Source organism: Pongo pygmaeus, chromosome 18, assembly GCF_028885625.2.
Source record: "Pongo pygmaeus isolate AG05252 chromosome 18, NHGRI_mPonPyg2-v2.0_pri, whole genome shotgun sequence".
Taxonomy (NCBI): domain Eukaryota; kingdom Metazoa; phylum Chordata; class Mammalia; order Primates; family Hominidae; genus Pongo; species Pongo pygmaeus.
This window is the reverse complement of record NC_072391.2, coordinates 55,735,745-55,758,436: the sequence shown is the minus strand read 5'-3', so window position 1 is coordinate 55,758,436 and position 22,692 is coordinate 55,735,745. Positions and strand designations below refer to the sequence as shown.

General features: G+C 43.5%; 1 protein-coding gene across 12 annotated transcripts in view; it reads left to right on the top strand.

The window, feature by feature from the left end:
• CNOT1 (CCR4-NOT transcription complex subunit 1) overlaps positions 1-22,692 on the top strand; it is a 110,406-nt gene that overhangs the window by 21,348 nt on the left and 66,366 nt on the right. For all 12 annotated transcript variants that reach the window (XM_054455116.2, XM_054455114.2, XM_054455115.2 and 9 more), the window contains 6 exons: positions 9,182-9,457; positions 19,784-19,891; positions 20,804-20,902; positions 21,265-21,333; positions 21,423-21,477; positions 21,930-22,133. In XM_054455116.2, the coding sequence (XP_054311091.1) occupies positions 9,356-9,457; positions 19,784-19,891; positions 20,804-20,902; positions 21,265-21,333; positions 21,423-21,477; positions 21,930-22,133 (637 nt within the window). In that variant the 5' untranslated portion in view covers positions 9,182-9,355. The remainder of the gene's footprint in view (positions 1-9,181; positions 9,458-19,783; positions 19,892-20,803; positions 20,903-21,264; positions 21,334-21,422; positions 21,478-21,929; positions 22,134-22,692) is intronic.

Genomic DNA, 22,692 nt, shown 5'->3' with positions numbered 1-22,692 from the left:
CTGCTGTAAACGTGTGTGCAAGTATCTTTTTTGTATAATAATTTCCTTTCCTCTGGACAGATACCCAGTAGGTAGGATTGCTGGATCAAATGATAGTTCTACTTTTAGTTCTTTTTTTTTTTTTTTTTTTTTTTGAGACAGAGTCTCACTATGTCATCCAGGCTGGAGTGCAGTGACGTGATCTCAGCTCACTGCAGCCTCAGCCTCCCAGGCTCAACAATTCTCCTGCCTCAGCCTCCCGAGTAGCTGGTATTACAGGCATGTGCCACTATGCCTGGCTAATTTTTTGTATTTTTAGTAGAGGCAGGGTTTCACTATGTTGGCCAGGGTGGTCTCGAACTCATGACCTCAAGTTATATGCCTGCTTTGGTCTCCCATAGTACTGGGATTACATTGTGAGCCACCGTGCCTGGCCTGGTTTCACTGTGTTTTGTAATACAAATTGGACATTCAGGTTTGTTTGTGTTTTAGTTTATTTTTCTTAGAATGTTCTTTTTCTTTCTTTCTTTTTTTTTTAATTGAGACAAGAGTCTAGCTCTGTCATCCTGGCTGGAGTGAAATGGCATAATCTCGGCTCGTTGCAGCCTCCGCGGCCTGACTTCAAGCAATTATCATGCCTTATCCTCCTGAGTAGGTGGGACTACAGGTACCAGCTACCACACCTGGCTAATTTTTTCTGTATTTTTTAGTAGAGACAGGGTTTCACTATGTTGGCCAAGCTGGTCTCAAACTCCTGGCCTCAGGTGATCTGCCCGCCTCACCCTCCCAAAGTGCTGGGATTACAGGCGTGAGTCAACCGCGCCTGGCCTTTTCTTAAAATTTTCAATCATGCAATATATTTACATGGCTCAGAAATCAAAACCAAAAATAAAAGATGTAATCAGTGAATTTTTGTTCTGACTTCTATCTCTTCTCCTTTTTTCTCACCCATTTAGATAGCCCTTTTCTTTCTTTCTTTTTTTTTTTTTTTTTGAGACGGAGTTTTGCTCTTGTTGCCCAGGCTGGAGTACAATAGCATGATCTCCGCTCACTGCAACCCTCCGCCTCCTGGATTCAAGCGATTTTTCTGCCTCAGCCTCCTAAGTAGCTGGGGTTACAAGCATGTGCCACCACGTCCAGCTAATTTTGTATTTTTAGTAGTGATGGGGTTTCTCCGTGTTGGCCAGGCTGGTCTCGAACTTCTGACCTCAGGTGAATGCCTGCCTTGGCCTCCTGAAGTGCTGGGATTACAGCCGTGGCCACCTTGCCCAGCCTAGATAGCCATTTTCATTGGCTTGTAGTTTATTGTGAGTATTTTCACAAAAAAGCAACTATATGTATGTGTGCATATATACAAACAAAAGGTAGTATATATACAAGTGCTTAAACAAAAGACAGATGACTATATACACGGTCCAGGATGTTTATTCACCAATCACCTAGTTCTGGCCAGCCATCTTTCATGCTCTGACAAATACTGCTACGGTAAATAATACTATCCATATGTTATACTTTTGAAGGTGTGTAGATTTCTGGACTTTTTTAGTGGGATTTTAAGTGAAAGCTCCTATGTAACTGCTGTTGATCGAGACCTTATTTGGGATCATGCTATTCAAGAGTTCTGCAGCTTTTCACTTAGTGACTTAGTGTCATGAGTATACTTTTGTTGACATTTAACAAACTATATACCACAGCTGCTCTTGGTTCTGTTTAGATTGAATGTTCAATAGACAATTAGTAATATTGTATAGTGTTCTCTAGTGCAAATGCAAATGCCATTTTATAATCCTTTTTCCCCCCAGCTCTGCAGTAGGTAGTTATGTATGGCAAAACTATATTTTAATTGGACATTAAGCATATTGGGTGGGTGTCATATTGCATGTATGAAGATAATCTTTTTTTTTCTTTTTTTTGAGACGATGTCTTGCTCTGTTGCCCAGGCTAGAGTGCAGTGGTTTGATCTCAGCTCACTGCAACCTCCGTCTCCTATGTTCAAGCGATTCTCCCTGCCTCAGCCTCCCTAGTAGCTGGGATTACAGGTGCCTGCCACCACGCCTGGCTAGTTTTTGTATATTTAGTAGAGACAGGGTTTTGCCATGTTGGCCAGGCTGACCTTGAACTCCTGACCTCAGGTGATCCTCCCGTCTCGGCCTCCTAAAGTGCTGGGATTACAGGCGTGAGCCGGTGCGCCTGGCCTGAAGATAATCTTTACACTCATTTATTTTTGGGTGATTTATAGTATTTTAGTATTAGGAAAAGTACTGAGAATGGCCTTGTACAATCTTTGTTCTCCTCAGTTGCTGTTTTACTTATTTTTTGTTTTTTAAGGGACGGGGTCTCTGTATTGCCCAGGCTGGCCTCAGACTCCTGGGCTCAGGCGATCTTTTTACCTGAGCTTCCTGAGTAGCAGGGACTACCAGTGCGTGCCACCTCACCCAGCTATTATTTTACTTTTTATTTCTTATATTTTAATTATAGAGACACTGTCTCACTATGTTGCTCAGTCTGGTCTTGAACTCTTGAGTTCAAGTGATCTTCCTGCATTGGCCTCCCAAAGTGCTAGGATTACAGGTGTGAACCACCATGCTTGGCTACTTTATATTATCATAACCATATTGTTGGTAAATTTTTTGATATCATTGTTCAGGTAACAGTTGACTTGTATATTATTGTCAAATGTTAGTGAGCTTTCATTTGCACTGTACATCGTTTAATTGAGAAGTGCTGTGAGAAGACTAAGGAAACAAGGTAATTTGGCTGGGTACCGTGGCTCATGCCTGTAATCCTAGCACTTTGGAAAGCCTAGGCAGAGGGATCGCTGAGCCCCAGAGCTTGAGACCGGCCTGGGAAACATGGCAAAACCCCATCTCTACAAAAACTACAAAAATTAGCCGTGTGGTGGCGGGCGCTTGTAGTCCTAGCTACTCAGGAAGCTGAGGTAGGAGGATCACCTGAGCCAGGGAGGCTGCGGTAAGCCGTGATTGTGCCACTGCCCTCCAGCCTGGGTGACAGAGACCCTGTCTCAAAAGGAAAATAAAGAGGTAATTTATTGCTTGGAAAGGATTTAGCATTTTTATTGTATGATTGCTTCTTTTTCCTTAGAATTATAGTTGTTTCCCATGTTGAAATATCAGTGGCATGATAATGACAAGTCCTCTGGAGTTTTGGAGGGATGTATTTATGTGTTTTTATTTTATTTTATTTTGAGACAGAGTCTTGCTCTGTCGCCTAGGCTGGAGTGCAGTGGTGGCGTGATCTTAGCTCACTTCAGCCTCCGCCTCCTGGGTTCAAGTGATTCTCCTGCCTCAGCCTCCTGAGTAGCTGGGATTACAGGTGTGCACCACCACAGCCGGCCAATTTTTGTATTTTTAGTAGAGGTAGGGTTTCATCATGTTGGCCAGGCTGGTCTTGAACTCCTGACCTCAGGTGATCCACCCGCCTCAGCCTCCCAAAGTGCTGGGATTACAGGTGGGAGCCACCACGCCCAGCAATATGTATTTTTAATAATGAAGATTGGGAGATTTGTTGAAATGGTAGCCATTTTTGGTGTGTTTTTTTGGTTTGTTTTTTGTTTTTTTTGTTTGTTTGTTTTTGTTTTTGTTTTGAGACGGAGTCTTGCTCTGTCGCCCAGGCTGCAGTGGCACGATCTCGGCTCACTGCAACCTCAGCCTCCCAGGTTCATGCCATTCTCCTGCCTCAGCCTCCCGAGCAGCTGGGACTACAGGCGCCCACCACCACGCCTAGCTACTTTTTTGTATTTTTAGTAGAGATGGGGTTTCACCATGTTAGCCAGGATGGTCTCGATCTCCTGACCTTGTGATCCACCCGCCTCAGCCTCCCAAAGTGCTGGGATTACAGGCGTGAGCCACCGCGCCCAGCTTTGGTGTGGTTTTGTTTTTTTTTTTTTTTTTTTTTGGTTTGTTTTTTGTTTTTTTTTTTTAGACGGAGTTTCGCTCTTGTTGCCCAGGCTGGAGTGCAATGGCATGATCTTGGCCCACCGCAACCTCTGCTTCCCGGGTTCAAGCAATTCTTCTGCCTCAGCCTCCCAAGTAGCTGGGATTACAGGCAGGCGCCGCCATGCCTGGCTAATTTTGTATTTTTTTTTTTTTAGCAGAGATGGGGTTTCTCCATGTTGGTCAGGCTGGTCTCCAACTCCCGACCTCAGGTGATCCACCCGCCTTGGCCTCCCGAAGTGCTGGGATTACAGGCGTGAGCTACCGCGCCCAGCCTTTTGCAGTGTTTTTTTAAGGTTTTGGCCTGGATATGAAGTTAATCGTTAAAACTATCTGAGTCCCTGGCATGTAAAGAGCCAATATTAGACAACACGTATACAAATAGAATGATCCAGCGCTACAAATCCCTTACAGTGAATGAATATCTTGGAATCTCAACTTTAATGATCTTAAAATAATTAACTCTCTAAATAAATATTTTTGTGATGAACTTGTTGGAAAGTGACTATAGCTTTGTGTTACAGTATTTAAAAATGGCCTATAAATAATGACATTGTGACCCAAACTCTGTATACACATTATAGTGCTAGAGGTTTATTGGAAGGCTGTTTACAGCTTTGTGTAGTATACACTACTAAGGCTAAATCACTTATTGTGTATTCTCATGTACTCGTTGTATATGACTAGCAGTATTTCAGTAGATTTTCGTGTTTTTTTGGTAGAGTGAAAATACAGGTTACAAAATCCTAAGCTTCAATTTATATCTTATTCATTGAACAAATGTTTAGTGAGTTCTTACTATGGGACATGAAGTATGTATAATAAATTGGTGCAGAGTAAACAATTACTTGTTTGTTATGTAACTTACATCCTAATATGAGGAGACAATAAAAATATAAGTATGATGCGTGTTAGTTTATATGATGTGGAAAAATGCATGGGGCAGGGGTGTGGGGATTACAGTTTTGCATAGGATAGTCAGAGTGTCTTCACTGAGAAGGTGATGTTTGAGTAAAGACTTAAAGAGAGGTCGTTAGCCATATTGCTGTCCACAAGAAGGGCATTCCAGACTAAGGTATCAGTTTGGTGCAGAGGCATTAAGGTGAGAGTGTATCTGAGAAGCAACAAGGAGGCCACTGTGGCCAGAGAGAACTGAGTAGGGGAAGAAGAGTATAAGAGGAAGCCGGAAGAGTACCAGTGGTTAGGTCCCTTAACCTAACCATTGTTTGTTTATTGGACGTTTTAAAGACTTCGGCTTCTTTCTACTCTTTGAGTCAGTGGAAGGTTTTGAGAACAGGGTGACATATCTGAGTTTTAGACACACACACACACACACACCTCTAAATTGTAGAGATAGGGTCTAGGTGTGTTATCCTAGGCTGGAATGCAAGTGGTGTGATCATAGCTAACTGCAGTGTTGAACTCCCGCGTTCAAGCAGTCCTCCTGCCTCAGCATCACAAGTAGCTGGGACTGCAAGTGTGAGCCACCATGCCTGGGTTTTGAGTTTTTTATGATTGAAAATTATTTTTCTCTGGACACATTATGTTGAGAAGAGACCATAGGAAGCAAGTGTAGCAGGGAGATCAAGTTAGAGGGCTAGCATAGTAATTCAGGTGAGAGAGATGATGATCCTTGTCATAGGTTGGATATTGTGAGAAGTGGTTGGATTCTGGTTATATTTTATATGTGGAGCCAAAATAATTTCCTGTCAGATTGGCTATAGGTTTTAGCTATAGGTATTGGCTCCAAGATTTTGGCCTGAGTAAGTTTAAGGATGAAATTAGCATCAACTGAGATGGGGAGTGCCTTGCAGGGTGTGACATCATTAAGTGGGGGGAAGACAAGGAGCTTTTTTTTGAATACGATATATTTGAGATGTGAAGTAGAGATTATATTATACAAATTTGGACACTATGAGAGAGGTTTGGGCTGAAGATAGAACTTTTGAGAGAGTTATTGGTATAGATGGTTTTTTCTTTTAAAAAAAATTTTTTTTATTATTTTATTTTATTTTTTTGAGACAGAGTCTCACTCTGTTGCCCAGGCTGGAGTGAGGTGGCATGATCTCAGCTCACTACAGCCTCCACCTCCTGGGTTTAAGTGATTCTCCTGCCTTAACCTCCTGGGTAGCTGGGATTACAGATGTGCACCATCACACCTGGCTAATTTATAGATGGTTTTTTTTTTTTTTTTTTGAGACACTCTTGCTCTGTTGCCCAGGCCGGCCGGAGTGCAGTGGCGTGATCTTGGCTCACTGCAACCTCCTCCTCCCAGGTTTAGGCAATTCTCCTGTCTCGGCCTCCCGAGTAGCTGGGATTATAGGTGTGCACCACCACACCCAGCCTATAGATGGTTTTTTAAGCCATGAGACTGAAGTAGGCCAGATGCGGTGGCTCACTCCTATAATCCCAGCACTTTGGGAGGCCGAGGCGGGCGGATCACCTGAGGTCGGGAGTTCCAGACCAGCCTGACCATCATGGAGAAACCCTGTCTCTACTAGAAAAGATACAAAATTAGCCAGTCGTGGTGGCACATGCCAGTAATCCCAGCTACCTGGGAGGCTGAGGCAGGAGAATCATGTGAACCTGGGAGGTGGAGGTTGCAGTGAGCCGAGATTGTGCCATTTCACTCCAGCCTGGGAAACAAGAGCGAAACTCTGTCTCAAAAAAAAAAAAAAAAAAAAAAAAAAAGACTGAAGTAGATTACTAAGAAAGTGAATCTAGAGAAGAAAAGTTCAAGGACTCCAATATTGTGAAGCCAAAAGTCATCAGAGTAGACTAGAGAGACCAGTAAAATGCCATATTAGGAACAAAATAAGTGTATCCATCATCTTTTTATTATTTACTTAAAAATATTTTACTTTTTTTTTTTTTTTAATGGACAGAGTCTCGCCATATTGCCCAGGCTGGTCTCAAACTCCTGGGTTCAAGTGATCCTCCTGCCTCAGCCTCCCAAAATGCTGGGATTACAGGTGTTAGCCACCGTGCACAGGTTTTTTTTTTTTTTTTTTTAAGGTGGGTATGGAGCAGTAGCATATGTAGAACCTTTGATTTGTCTAGATAAAACTATGTATCCTTTATACATTAAGAAACTGTTAACTTTGCTTTGTCTTGATAAAACTATGTAACCTTTATACATTAAGAAACTGTTAGAGATAAAGGTTTTAAATGGCCTTTTAAAGGGGTTTTAATCTTCCTGAGTTTCCTGCATCTTACATGGTGAGTTTTGATTGTAATGAAATTACAAGCGGACTTCAGAACATGAAGCTGTGGATAAGCTCACCTCCTTTCCTTCAGAGATTTTTGTGTTTCAGTGGTTCTTGGTGAATTCCTTAAAAAATGGGTGGTGTGGCTGGACGCAGTAGCTCACGCCTGTAATCCCAGCACTTTGGGAGGCTGAGGCGGTCGGATCGTGAGGTCAGGAGTTAATAGACCAGCCTGGCCATCATGGCGAAACCCTGTCTCTACTAAAAATACAAAAGCTAGCCGGGATGCGGGCTCCATGGCTCATGCTTGTAATCCCAGCGTTTTGGAAGGCTGAAGCAGGTGGATTGCCTGAGGTCAGGAGTTCAAGACCAGCCAGGCCAACATGGCGAAACCCCTTCTGTACTAAAAACACAACAAATTAGCTGGGCGTGGTGGCTGTTGCCTGTAATTCCAGCTACTTGGGAGGCTGAGACAAGAGGATCAGTTGAACCCAGGTGGCTGAGGTTGCAGTGAGCTGAGACCGCGCCATTAAACTCCAGCCTCGGCAACAAAAGTGAAACTGTCTCAAAAACAACAGCAACAACAACAACAACAGAATAGAGATGGGATCTCACTGTGTTGCTCAGGCTTTTCTCAGACTCCTGGCCTCAAGCAATCCTCCCATCTCCCACCTCATCCTCCCAAAGTGTTGGGATTACAACACTTCAGCATGAGCCACTGCACAGCCACATTTATCTTCTTTATACAGAATAGTTCTCACTCAGCAGGTGGTTGGAGTTAAACTGATAATCATCCTGTCATTTTAGCTGTACTGCTGCTTTGGGCTTCCCTTTCTGAATTCTCCCAGGGAACGGTTTCAACAATGCAGGAAGCAATTTGGCTTCTGGAGTCCTTACTTGTACAGCCATTCAAATACCTAAAACATACATCCCAAGGTATAAGACCAAACTACCTGATTCTGAAGCAGTAACGTAAAGAATAAAGTGAATACATAGGGTCTTATAAATAGGTTGCAGATACCATGGAAAGAGAGTCTGAAAATGAGAGGTGAGTGTTCCTTCCACAAACCTTAATGTTAAGTAAGTTTCCACTTGCTGCTTCCAAAGGGTATAGTAGAAATTATTTTGAAATAGGTAAAATAGAAATCTTAAGTGTTACAAGTTGTCTTCCTAAAATGAAACTCTTTGGATGAGTATTTTCTTTTTTTGAGACAGAGTACTGCTTTCTCACCCAGGCTGGAATGCAGTGGCATGATCTCGGCTCACCGCAACCTCCACCTCCCTGGTTCAAGCAATTCCCCTGCCTCAGCCTCCCGAGTAGTTAGGATTACAGACGCTCGCCACCATGCCTGGCCAAATTTTTTTGTATTCTTAGTAGAGATGAGGTTTCACCATGTTGGCCAGACTGGTCACGAACTCCTGATCTCAGACAATCCACCCGCCTTCGCCTCCCAAAGAGTGCTGGGATTACAGGCATATTTTTTTTCCCCCCAAGATGGAGTCTTGCTCTGTTGCCCAGAGCTGGAGTGCGATGGCACGATCTCAGCTGATGGCACCCTCTGCCTCCTAGGTTCAAGCAATCCTCCTGCCTCAGCCTCCTGGGTAGCTGGGATTACAGGCGTGCGCCACCATGCCTGGCTAATTTTTGTATTTTCAGTAGAGACGGGTTCACCATGTTGGCCAGGCTGGTCTCGAACTCCTGCCCTTGTGATCTGCCTGCCTCGGCCTCGCAAAGTGCTGGGGTTACAGGCGTGAGCCATCACACCCAGCCACGTATTTTCTTTTTATACTTGCCCTGCCTAATTGAGAAACTTGGCATCTCTTATCAACAGTGGTTGAGCTACCTTACTATCTTTTTAGAGTCCTTAGTAACATTTTAGGTACTAACACAGAGACAATGGTAGTTTAACCCTATTCTCTTCTAATTATTAATTTGCAACTAGTTGTGATCAGTTAGTTGTAAACACCACTGCGCTTGGACCAGCCTCCTTTTTCCTTTAATTTAAAACTCTGGATTTGTGTGTGTGTGTTTTTTTTAAACAGGTGCCATGTTTCAGAACAGAGTAAGACCCCTGGTAAAGAAGAACTGAAGATATTATACAGATACCAGATATAGCCTAATTACAAAGAAAGCATTAACCTGCCTCTGAGGTGACTAAAGGGGAATAATGGTGATTTTGCGCCGGGCTCGGCCGCCTGCTTCCGCCCCAACCAGCAATGAATCTTGACTCGCTCTCGCTGGCCTTGTCTCAAATCAGCTACCTGGTGGACAATTTAACCAAGAAAAATTACCGAGCCAGCCAGCAGGAAATACAGCATGTAAGTAAACTAGCCAGAAAACAAGTGCCATTAAAGGAATGAGTAGACAGTGGAAGGAAAACCACACATTTATGTGGGCATGTTGCATGAAAGGTAACTAACTTTTGCCCCTTATTTCAAGTGATTTCTGTCATCATCATCTGTAAAAGAGCTCTTAGCCCAATCTTTTTTTTTTTTTTTTTTTTTTGAGACAGAGTCTTACTCTGTCGTCCAGGCTGGAGTGCAGTGGCATGATCTCAGCTCACTGCATCCTCTGCCTCCCGCTTTCAAGCAGTTCTCCTGCCTCAGCCTCCTGAGTAGCTGGGATTACAGGCATGTGCCACCATGCCCGGCTGTATTTTTAGTAGAGACGGGGTTTCACCATGTTGATCAGTCTGGTCTCGAACTGCCAACCTCAAGTGATCCTCCTTGGCCTCGAAAAGTTCTGGGATTACAGGTGTGAGCCCCCACGCCCAGCCCAATCTTTTTTTTAAAAAGATTTTTCACAGCTTTTTATTTTCCGTGGAAATTATAAAATAGGTCTGATCTGGCTTTGGGCTGGTGCTCAGGGCCCTGAGAAACCTGCTAGCTAGGATTTTCCTTTCTTTACTTTTTTTTGTTTTGTTTTGTTTTGAGACAGAGTCGCCTGGGCTAGTGTACAGTGGTGCAATTTTGTCTTACTGCAACCTCCGCCTCCCGGAGGAGCCTGAGCTCTATCGCTCAGGCTGGAGTGCAGCGACGTGATCTCAGCTCACTGCAGCCTCCTTCTCCTGGGTTCAAGTGATTCTCTTGCCTCAGCCTCCCGAGTAGCTGGGACTACAGGCGCCCACCACCACGCCTAGCTAATTTTTTTTTTTTTTTTTGAGACGGAGTCTTGCTCAGCCACCCAGGCTGGAGTGCAGTGGCACAATCTCAGCTCACTGCAACCACCATCTCCCAGGTTCAAGCGATTCTCCTGTCTTAACCTTCCGAGTAGCTGGGATTATAGGCACACACCATCATGCTCGGCTAATTTTTGTATTTTAGTAGAGATGAGGTTTTACCAAGTTGGCCAGGCTGGTCTTGAACTCCTGACCTCAGGTGATCTGCCTGCCTCAGCCTCCCAAAGTGCTAGGATTACAGGTGTGAGCCACTGCGCCCGGCAAATTTTTTTATTTTTAGTAGAGATGGGGTTTCACCATGTTGGCCAGACTGGTCTTGAACTCCTGACCTCAGGTGATCTGCCCGCCTTGGCCTCCCAAGGTGCTGGGATTATAGGCATGAGCTCTCGCGCCTAGCTCCCAGGCTTTTCTTAAACAGGGTTGGGGATGGCTCCCCAACGAACTTCCTGTCTGGGTTTTTCATGATAGTGAAGTTGGAAGCCAGCAGTGCAGCTGCCACCTACTTCTGTCCAGCCAGACCCTTGCCCTTGCTGGTCACAGTCCTGGGGCTGGACTGCTTCACATGGGTTGTCTTTTGGCCTTGGAGTATCCTTTATCAGAGCCTTGGGCCCCTGGACTCCTTCACTCAGTACTTGGTGAGCCACCATCACACCCTCCTGTGCAGTGGGTATTGGCTTGCCTGGCTGAATCATGTGGGAGAGTCCTTGTATGATTCCTACAGACTTTCCTCTTTGGGATAGCATCTCTCCATGTTGATTGCTTACAGATCAAAGTGCCAAACACAAACCTGAAGATAGCTGAAAGTTTTCTTTACACTTCTACATTCATTCTTAACTTTTTTTGTGTGTTGGGGAGGAGGGTGGTGCAGTGTTTATTCAGTGATCTTCCTACTTTCTTTTTTTTTTTTTTTTTTTTTTTGAGACAGAGTTTCACTCTGTCACTCAGGCTGGCGTACCGTGGCGCGATCTCAGCTCACCGCAACCTCCTTTTCCTGGGTTCAAGCAATCTTCCTATCTCAGCCTCCCGAGTAGCTGGGATTACAGGCTTCCACCACCATGCCCAGCTAATTTTTTGTATTTTTAGTAGAGACGGAGTTTCACCACGTTGGCCACGCTGGTCTCGAACTCCTGACCTCAGGCCATGTGCCCGCCTTGGCTTCCGAAAGTGCTGTGATTACAGGCGTGAGCCATCATGCCCGGCTGATCTTTCTACTTTCTAGAAATTGTCTTTCAAAGCTATTTAAGCTAGTTAGTCCTTTTTTTTTTTTTTTTTTTTTTTTTTTTCTTTTTAAATGCCTTGGTTGAGCTTGAATAGACCAGTTGTTAAAAAAAGAAATAGAAAAAGATTTTAGCTGTTCAGTCCTATTTGGCAAGAGGACTTCCAGCTACCTTCTTATGGTCCTTGACTGTCAGGACCCTTGTGTCCTCTGGGGTAAGCCACATATTAAATTGACTTTTTTTTTTTTGAGACGGAGTCTCACTTTGTCGCCTAGTCTGGAGTGCAGTGGCACTATCTGGGCTCACTGCAAGCTCCGCCTTCCAGGTTCATGCCATTCTCCTGCCTCAGCCTCTCGAGTAGCTGGGACTACAGTCGCCCGCCACCACACCCGGCTAATTTTTTTGTATTTTTGGTAGAGACGGGGTTTCACTGTGTTAGCCAGGATGGTCTCGATCTCCTGACCTCGTGATCCGCCCGCTTCAGCCTCCCAAAGTGCTGGGATTACAGGCGTGAGCCACTGTGCCTGGCAGTAAATTGACTTTTTAGTATGTATACCTTTGCCCCCACCTTCTGATGAAAACACCTTGCCCTCACCACCACTGTTTACCTGTCTTTTCCCAATTTTTTTTCCTACCTTGCTGGAACAAGATAAAGTGACACTTCCATCGTACTTGAATTCCACACACTTCTGTTAGGTACCTGTGAGGCAGGATTTTGTCCTTTCAAACTTACATTTCTCATGCTACAGAGAAAGATAAGGAAGATGAGCAAGTGTCCGGAACGGGGCAGGCTGAGCAGTCACACAGGCATGGAGCATATGCTGAGAACCTAGAGGGAAGGACTGCAGAGTGCCTTCCTGGATGCTGCAGCCAGAAGTGGTCCTTCCCTCCATCTGGCCCCTGACACCATGCTCTGTAGTGTGCAGGGGTCTGATGGCACTGCTGGATTGCTCCTTCAGCTCAGGGCCACATCTTAGACAGCTTTACTTTTCCCTTCAGCACTTGTCCCACTGCCTTGCACATAGGTGCTCTGTCAGTGTTTATTGAACAAAGGAGGGAAAATGATTTCAATTTCACTTGTTCAGTATCATTCCAGTTTTTATGTGAAAATTGCACAACCCATTTGGGGTACCTTCATCCCAAAAGAAAAGCACAAGACTGTCTTTGATACCTTTCTGTGGATTCCCTGGTGAAAAACCTTTATCCTTTTCACACTTTTCTATTCTCCGTAACTTTCTTCAAAAGTATCTTTCCAGCTCTGACTTAAACACAAAAGCATTCCTGTTTTAGGAATTCTGGCCCATGGGTTATCTGGCTAGTTACTGCGTCTCCCATTCACCTGGTTATACTTTATTACTGGTGATGGATTAGAGAGGCAGGATCACTGACTCTGTCACCCCTAGGAGTCATTAGGGCCTCTTCCCTGGAGGACGGCCTGCTTTTTCTCTGGGGACTAGTCCTCATTTCCCTTCCATGATACAGTGGGGCAGGTTATTTTTATTAAGCAAACATTTATGAGAACCCCCTCCCCAAAATAAAGTCCCCAAGTAAACACAACCCTGAATGGTTGTGGACTGTGAATTGTTTCTAGTGAAGATAAATTTATGCAAATATATCTTAATCTTTCCCTCTATCTGTCTTGTGATTAAGGGGTTGCTTTTTGGTAAGGAATTTATTTGTTTTGTTTTTTAGATGGAGTTTTCTTTTTTTTTTTTTTTGAGATGGAAAAATAGTTTTGATCATAGAGTTAGGCATTACGGAAATTCAAGCCAGATTTTTAAAAACCTGGTCATCTCCAAAGAGAAATAGTGACAGTAATAGTGGTGCGGGGTACAATATGGTAGATTATTGAATGAAATGGATTAACTTGAATAAAATGCTGTGACTTGTCTCTAAAATTATAAAATATGATCTGACTTGTTTTGGTGTGGTTCCTCTTTTTTTTCTTTTTTGGTTCCTTTATTTTTCACATTAAAAAAAAATGAAATATCCATAGGTTGTGAAATTCACCTTTTTTTTTTTTTTTTTGACGGAGTCTCACTCTGTCACCCAGGCTAGAGTGCAGTGGCACGATCTCGGCTCACTGTAACCTCCGCCTCCCGGGTTCAAGCAGTTCTCCGCCTCAGCCTCCTGAGTAGCTGAGATTACAGGTGCCCGCCACCATGCCTGGGTAATTTTTTTGTATTTTTAGTAGAGACGGTTTCACCATCTTGGCCAGGCTGGTCTTGAACTCCTTACCTCGTGATCCACCTGCCTCAGCCTCCCAAAGTGCTGGGATTACAGGCGTGAGCCACTGTGCCTAGCCTTTTTTTCTTTTTCTTTCTTTCTTTCTTTTTTTTTTTTTTTAATGAGACAGTGTTGGTCTGTTTCCCAGGCTGGAGTGCAGTGGCATAATCTCAGCTGACTGCAATCCTCACCTCCCGGGTTCAAGTGATTTCCAAGCCTCTCCCTCCCCAGTAGCTGGGATTATAGGCGTGCACCACCACATCTGGCTTATTTTTGTTTTTAATAGAGGTGGGGTTTCACCATGTAGGTCAGGTTGGTCTCAAACTTCTGGCCTCATGTGATCTACCTGCCTTAGCCTCCCAAAATTCTGGGATTACAGACATGAGCCCCCACGCCTGGCCAGATTCATCCTTTTAAAATATATAATTTGGTAGTTTTTCAGATTCACACAGTTGTGCACCCATAACCACTATCTAATTTCAGAACATTTTCATTACCTCCAGAAGAAATACCTGGGTTCATTTGCGGTCACTTTCCTTTTCCTTCTCTGTCTAGCCCTTAGTGACCACTGTTCTATTTCTGCCTTGGTGCGTTTGCGAATTTAATGGAATCGTACTGTATGTGGCCTTCTGTGTCTGCCTTTCTTTTTTTGTTTCTTGTTTTTGTTTTTTTTGTTTTGAGACGGAGTTTTGCTCTTGTTGCCCAGGCTGGAGTGCAGTGGCGTGATCTCCACTCATTGCAATCTCCGCCTCCCGGCTTCAAGCGATTCTCCTGCCTCAGCCTCCTGAGTAGCTGGGATTACAGGCCTGCACCACCACACCCAGCTAATTTTGTATTTTTAGTAGAGATGGGGTTTCTACATATTGGTCAGGCTGATCTTGAACTCCCGACCTCAGGTGATCTGCCTGCCTCGGCCTCCCAAAGTGCTGGGATTACAGGCGTGAGCCACCATGCCCGGCCTTGCCTTTTTTCATTTAATATAATGTTTTCAAGTAAGATTCATCTGTATTGTAGCATGTATCAGTACTTCATTCCTTTTTATGGCTAAATAATATTCCACTATATAGATATTTCATATTTGTGTATCTGTATCATCAGTTGATGGATATTTAGTTTTGCTTCTGCTTTCTTTGGCTATTGTGAATATGGTTGCTATCAACATCTGTTTAATTTAACTTTTCCTCATTTATTTTTTGAGACGGAGTCTCACTCCGTTGCCTAGGTTGGAATGCAGTGGCAAGATCATCATCTCCTCAAACTCCTGGGCTAAAGCAGTTCTTCTGCCTCAGCCTGCTGAGTAGTTAGGACTACAGGCATGTGCTACCATACCTGGCTAACCTTTTTTTTTTTTTTTTTTTCCTTGAGACGGAGTTTCGCTCTTATTGCCCAGGTTGGAGTAAGTACAATGGCACGATCTCCGCTCACTGCAACCTCCACCTCCCGGATTCAAGCGATTCTCCTGCCTCAGCCTCCCAAGTAGCTGGGATTACAGGCATGTGCCACTATGCCCGGCTAATACTATATTTTTAGTAGAGACGAGGTTTCTCCATGTTGGTCAGGCTGGTCTCAAACTCCCGACCTCAGGTGATCCGCCTGCCTTGGCCTCCCAAAGTGCTGGGATTACAGGTGTGAGCCACTGCACCCGGCCAATTTTTTGTATTTTTAGTAGGAACTGGGTTTCACCATGTTGGCCAGGCTGGTCTCAAAATCCTAACCTCAAGAGATCGCCCTCCTCAGCCTCTCAAAGTGTTGGGATTACAGGTATCAGCCACCATGCGTGGCCGAAATATGTATTCTTAACCTGTGTTTTGTTTTTGCTGTTTGTTTTACAGTTTCTTAAAATAGGTTCCATGCTGATTCTTTGTGTTTTTACTTTTGAATTGACCCAATTATTTATTCACATCAACAATCTTGGGCATGCTTGAGGGTGAGGAGTATGTTGGGGGTAGTCTCCCCTTTCTGTTTTCAGGTTTGGTAATGGTTGCCACCTCCTCTTCTGCATTCTGCTTTTCCGGCACCCTCTTTTGGCTTGATGGTTAATCACAGACATTTAAATGATATCTTGATCTTGATTCTTCCCTCAGCTCTATACTCTTGACCATTCTGCAATTTCTGTGGGCTGATGTGGGTCTCTAAATGGACAACTTTTTTCTTTCATGGCTCATTGGTGTTGCAGATTCATCACTTGAGCAGAGGATATTTGTATGTTTTGGGGCATTTATCGGTCCTAAACATTTTAATTTCTGAATTTGTCAGTTTCAAAGAGGAATCTGAATTTGGCCCATTTTTAGAGGTGGTAAGAAGGACCTCTCTGGACTACTTTGTTTGTTTTAGGGAGATGGAGTCTTGGTGTGTTGACCAGCCTGGAATGCAGTGGCTGTTCACAGACGCATTCATGGCACACTGCAGCCTCCAGCTCCTGGCCTCAAGTGATCGTCCTGCCTCACCCTCCCCAGTAGTTAGGACTATAGCTGTGCTCCACCACACCCAGCTTGTTTATATAATAACTTTCTAATTTAACAATTGCTTTTACAGCCACTCAGTATTTTTAATACTATGTTAATAGGGAAGATTTTTTTTTTTAAGTCAGTGTTGCAGTAATTAAAGACAAACATTTTATGGCTGTGAATGGAATGTTTCTTCTACGCTGCCATGCTGTCTGCTCCTCACCAGGAGCAACTGTTTCTTCTAAAACTATTTTACAAACAAAATCTTGGGTTACAAAGATGTTAAAGTAAGATTATATTTATCCTCTAAAATTAAGCCCTATACGTTTTTGCTTAAAATAGAAACCATTCTACCAGTTGGGAAGGGGAGACGAGTAAAATAATTAAAAAATTGTATTAAACAGCTTAAAATCTGGTAGCAAAATCTTAGGCTATATGAAAAATTAAGTATATCAAAGGCTTTTGGCAGTATTTCTATAATGTTTCGATTTATGGCTGTAGTAAAACATTGTGATCTAGGAGCCACATATTAAGAGGGATATTAGCAAATAAGTCTATGATGTCAGAGATTTAGAAAATTATATGGAATGGTTGAAAAAAATCATATGGAATGGTAGGCACTATTTGACCTAAAGAAGACATATGAGGGAGGATTAAGACTTAGAGTGTATCAAACCTATGTGCCACACAAATAATGGAGTACCCCATAGTTAACTTTTTTTTTTTTTTTTTTTTTTTGAGATGGAGTTTTGCTCTTGTCGCCCAGGCTGGAGTGCAATGGTGTGATCTTGGCTTACTGCAACCTCTGCCTCCTGGGTTCAAGTGATTCTCCAGCCTCAGCCTCCTGAGTAGCTGGGATTACAGGAGCATGCCGCCACGTCCAGCTAATTTTTGTATTTTTAGTAGAGATGGGGTTTCACCATGTTGGTCAGGCTGGTCTCGAACTCCTGACCTCAGGTGATCCGCCCACTTCAGCCCCACAAACTGCTGGGATTACAGGCATGAGCCACTGAGCCCGGCGTATAGTTAAATTTGAAAACATATTCTGCTTCTTAAAAATATTCATTCCAGGTTTTTATTGTATAATCTGCATGGGAAAAAAAATTAAGCAAGAGTTACAGAAACAAATGTAAGGATAACGGGATTTTAGTAAATCTTTGCTGATCCTAGTGAAACAAAAACTTGAAACTTTTTTATTCTTTGGCCATTGACTGTGTGATGAAATGTGACTTCTATTTTTTAGGTTGATAACACAGTTTCAGACAAGTCAGTGTATTCATTAACCATGATCTGGCCCCCTGATTCCCTCTGACCTTTTTTCTGATCTTCAGAGTTCTTTTCTGTCTCTGTGCTTTTGCACTCTAGGTTTTTTCTTCTCCCTGGATTGTTCTTTCTTCACCTGTATCTATGGTTGTCTCAGCTCACAGGTCTCACCTTAGAAGGCTTCTCTGAGGTAACCCCCTGCATCAGTATTAGCAAGCTCTGTTTTATTTTCTTTTTGTAACATACAATGTTGTCAGAAATTCTTTGCCTGTACTTCTCCCACAAAAGTTGACTTTGTGAGAATTTGGAACCTATTAGTCTCCTCTGCTGCTGTGTTTATACCTAGACTAGTACGTAGCATATACTCAGCAAATGTGGGTTGAACCACATTATCGTATTTTTTCAAGGGTGAGAGATCTGGTTAATTGGATCATAGTTAATTCTGTTCTTTTTTGTTTTATTTTTTATTGAGACAGGGTGCTGCTTTGTCCCCCCCAAGGTGGGAGTGCAGTGGCACCATCATAGCTCACTGTAACCTTGAACTCCTGGGCTCATGTGATCCTCCTGCTTCAGCCTCCCAAGGTGTTTGGATTACAAGTGTAAGCCACTGCATCCAGACTCTATTCTATTTTTTTTTTTGGAGACAGAGTCACTCCCTCATCCAGGCTGGAGTGCAGTGGTGCAATCTCTGCTCACTGCAACCTCTGCCTCCTGGGTTCAAGCGATTCTCGTACATCAGCCTCTCGAGTAGCTGGAAATTATAGGTGTATATCACCATGCCTAGCTATTTTTTTTTTGGTAGAGATGGTCTTTCTTAACTTCCATATTTTCTGAATGAAGAGAAGGGAAACTGAAATAAGCTAAGAACTTAGCCAGCTTTCATGTTATTATCATGATATAGTGGGAAGATCATAGGCGTTGAAGTTGGACTATAAATCTAGATTCTTCAGCTCCTAGTCTTGGATTTTAGGCTCAGGAGTCTGTTTTAACTATGTCAACCCCTTACCCGTGGGGATAGACGGTGGTAAATTTTAGCAGTTTTTGAAGATTAAGCCAGGAAAGCTCAGTGCAATATCTAGCCCAACGTGTAGGTAGTATGTGGCTCTTAGCAAACGTGGTTACTCTGCACATATACTATGCTCAAGTATTTTCTAGACTAGATGTGCAGAAGTGAACACAGCTACACAAAATTTCAATAAACAAATTAGCAGGTAGTGGTAAATGCTATGGAGAAAAAGTAAAGCAGAATAAGGAGTGATGCTGGGGCAGGTCATATTTCTATTTTAGGAATGGTAATAAGACCTCACTGATAAGGTGGCTTTAGAGTAGAAACCTAAATGAAGTGAAAGAACAAACCATGTATAGCTATCTGGAGTTTTTCATTTAGAAAGAATAACAAATAGAAACAAACATGGGTAAATTTGAAGAAGAGCAGGAAACTGAGCTCAAGGGCAGCATCTAAATCACTGAAGTCGGATCTTGTGGCAGCTTCATTTAAGGCTGTGCCACGTAGCATTACAGCTGTGTTAGCAGAGAGAATTTGAGTTATGTAAAATTGTTGCCTTAAAAAAAATCTTTTTGTTACACATTTGATCAATGCTACGTGGTGTTTTTGGTGTAGATGTTGAGCAAAGTACAGAGTTGCACGGTAAAATTACTGTAGCTTTTCTTCTCTTCTTCCTGCCAGTGACTGACTATAGGAAACTTTTTTTGAGACGACGTTTCACTCTTGTTGGCCAGGCTGGACCACAATGGCACGATCTCCGCTCACTGCAACCTCTGCCTCCCGGGTTCAAATGATTTCCTGCCTCAGCCTTGCGAGTAGCTGGGGTTACAGGCACCCATCACCATGCTTGGCTAATTTTTGTATATTTAGTAGAGACGGGGTTTCACCATGTTGACCAGGCTGGTCTTGAACTCCTGACCTCAGGTGATCCATCCGCCTCGGCCTCCCAAAGTGCTGGGATTACAGGCGTTAGCCACCGCGCCCGGCCCAGGAAACATTTTTATAATATTGAATTACAGCTGGAAGCAGTGGTGTATGCCTGTGATCCTAGCTACTCAGAAGGGTGAGGCGAGAAGACGCTGTGAGTCCAGGAGTTCGAGATCAGCCTGGGCAATATAGAACCTCTCTAAAAAAAATTGAGTTATAAATTATGGGCACTTCCATCAATAATTCCTTTAACTTCAATTCAAAAATGAGTAATTAATGTAAATTGGAATTTTGCCTTGGAGGTTGATTTTCTTTTTTGAAACCTTACTTTTTTTTTTTTTTTAATCTTCTCTTAAACATGTTATTTTTGGTCATTTTAGATTGTGAATCGGCACGGTCCTGAGGCAGACAGGCATTTATTACGCTGCCTATTTTCGCATGTGGATTTCAGTGGCGATGGTAAAAGCAGTGGCAAAGATTTCCATCAGGTATTTGGGGCTTACAAAGTTCATGTCCACTTAGCTGTAATTGTTAAATGAATTTTGGGCATAGTGTATGTAGCATATGACACATACAAAATAGCATCCAGAAGTAATTGTAGCTGGTTGGTGAAAAGGTGTTAGATTTTTCCTTTTTTTTTCTGTGCGTCCCTTCTGCCTGGCTGTAGACTATAACAGCTACCTAGTTCAGGTTTAGAGAGGTAGGGATCAGACCTGCCTGAAGGAAGCAGGAATATGAGGGTTCCCTGCCTGAAAAGTTAGTAAGGCAGAGGAGATCTCATGTCCTGGATTGAATCTCTAGCTTTATTCCCCATCTGGCAAGAGTTTGTCATAATACTGTTTCTTACAGTAATCTTATCAATGAGCTCTTATTTTCTGGAAGTTTTGCTGCTAATAGACTTTGAGTAGTGTAATGAGTTTTTTTAAAAAACTCTATAACTTTCTTTACATCTTTTTTTATTTCCTGGTTCCTTTTACCTTGGGTGTTTTTGAGACAGAGTCTCTTTCTCGTCACCCAGGCTGGAGTGTGGTGGCTCACTGTAACCTCTGCCTCCTGGGTTCAAGCGATTCTCCTGCCTCAGCCTCCCAAGTAGCTGAGATTATAGGCATCTGGCACCACGCCTGGCTAATTTTTGTATTTTTAGTAGAGAGAGGGTTTTACCATGTTGGCCAGGCAGGTGTTGAACTCCTGGCCTCAGGTGATCCACCTGCCTTGGCCTCTCAAAGTGCTGGGCTTACGATTGTCAACCACCGCACCTGGCGAGATTTTTAAAGAGCTGATTTTGATAATATATAATAGTATATAGTGTTAGATCACATCTTAATGTTCTGAGTACCTCAGCTTCTGTTTGTTCTTAGATGATGATTAGTGCTAATGAAAATCATTTTTTATTTTTAAAGACTCAGTTTCTGATTCAGGAGTGTGCGTTGCTGATTACAAAGCCAAATTTTATCTCGACGCTGTCCTATGCCATTGATAATCCATTGCACTATCAGAAGGTTGGTATTACTATTATCTTTAAGAGTATGATCTCTTCTTAGGCTTTCTAAAAAGGCCCTAAGCCTTGATTTCATAATGTGATGTCTTAATATAAAAATTTCAGGTTGTTATTTTGGGGTGTCTTTTATAGTTTGTAACAAAATCAAGGCAGTTCATTTAATAATAAATAGAATGTTACTAAAACCAGATCATATGAAGGCTTAAGTTTGTCATTTCACAGTTTTAGGACATAGTGTAATGTTTCTAGCAACACTACAGAATTAAGCAACTACTATGTAGTGCCATCCTTGGGCAAACAGGTTGTTAAAAACTTCTTGAAAAAGCAAGTTCTTATTTTAACCTAAAATTTGGTTTGTTTCAGAGTTTAAAGCCTGCACCCCACTTATTTGCCCAGCTGAGTAAAGTGCTCAAATTAAGCAAAGTACAAGAGGTGAGTGATTTAGGAAAAGAGATGTAGACAAAATTAGAATTAAAAACAGCCATTTGACTCTTTGGTTAATCTAATCCTTCTTGTTTCAGGTAATTTTTGGCCTTGCCCTATTGAATTCTTCCAGCTCAGATCTTAGAGGTTTCGGTGAGTTACTTTTTCCAAAAATATCACAAAGTGAGACTTTAAAATACATGGGTTTTTAATCCTGAGGCTCTGTGATTTAGACTTAGAGAGTAAGATAATCTGAAATTAATTTTTTTTATCTGTGGTAAAAAACATGTGATATAAATGTTACCCTCATAACCACTTTAAGTGTACGGTTCCATAGTGATAATTGTATTCAGGTTGTGTAACATCTCTCTAGAACTTTATCTTGCCAAACAGAACTATGCCCATCAACAACTCTCCATTTTCCCCTCCCCACTGCCAGTCCCTGGCCATTGGTTTCTTTATACCTGTCAGCTAGAGAAAGCGTTAAGAGAGATGGGTGAACTGGTGAATGAGAAGGGTGATTATCTGCATTTTGATGGTACGTGACTTTTTAACCCATTGTGGTGCAAAAATAACTTGCGGTTTTTGGTTTACCTGACTTCTAGCTGCCCAGTTTATCAAACAGAAGCTTCCAGATCTTCTGCGTTCTTACATTGACGCAGACGTCAGTGGAAATCAAGAAGGTGGCTTCCAAGATATAGCAATAGAGGTCCTACACCTCCTCCTCTCCCATCTCCTCTTTGGGCAGAAGGGAGCCTTTGGAGTTGGACAAGAACAGATAGACGCTTTTCTTAAGACGCTGCGCAGAGGTAAGGGAGTCTTTGTAGCCTACAGTGGATGGTTTTCTTGGATGACCACAGACACATCACAAAAGCATTTTTCCCCCTCCCCTCCCCTCCCCTCCCCTCCCCTCCCCTCCCCTCCCCTCCCCTCCCCTCCCCTCCCCTCCCCCCCTCCCCTCCCCTCTCCTCCCCCCCTCCCCTCCCCTCTCCTCCCCTCTCCCTCCCCCTCCCCTCCCCTCCCCTCCCCTCCCCTTCCCCTCCCCTCCCCTCCCCTCCCCTTCCCCTCCCCTCCCCTCCCCTTCCCCTCCCCTCCCCTCCCCTTCCCCTCCCCTCCCCTCCCCTCCCCTTCCCCTCCCCTCCCCTCCCCTCCCCTCCCGTTCCCCTCCCCTTCCCCTCCCCTTCCCTCCCCTCCCCTCCCCTTCCCCTCCCCTTCCCCTCCCCTTCCCTCTCCTCCCCTCCCCTTCCCCTCCCCTCCCCTCCCTTCCCCTTCCCCTTCTCCTTCACCTCCCCTCCCCTCTGCTTCCCCTCCCCTCCCCTTCCCCTCCCCTCCCCTCCCCTCCCCTTCCCCTCCCCTCCCCTTCCCCTC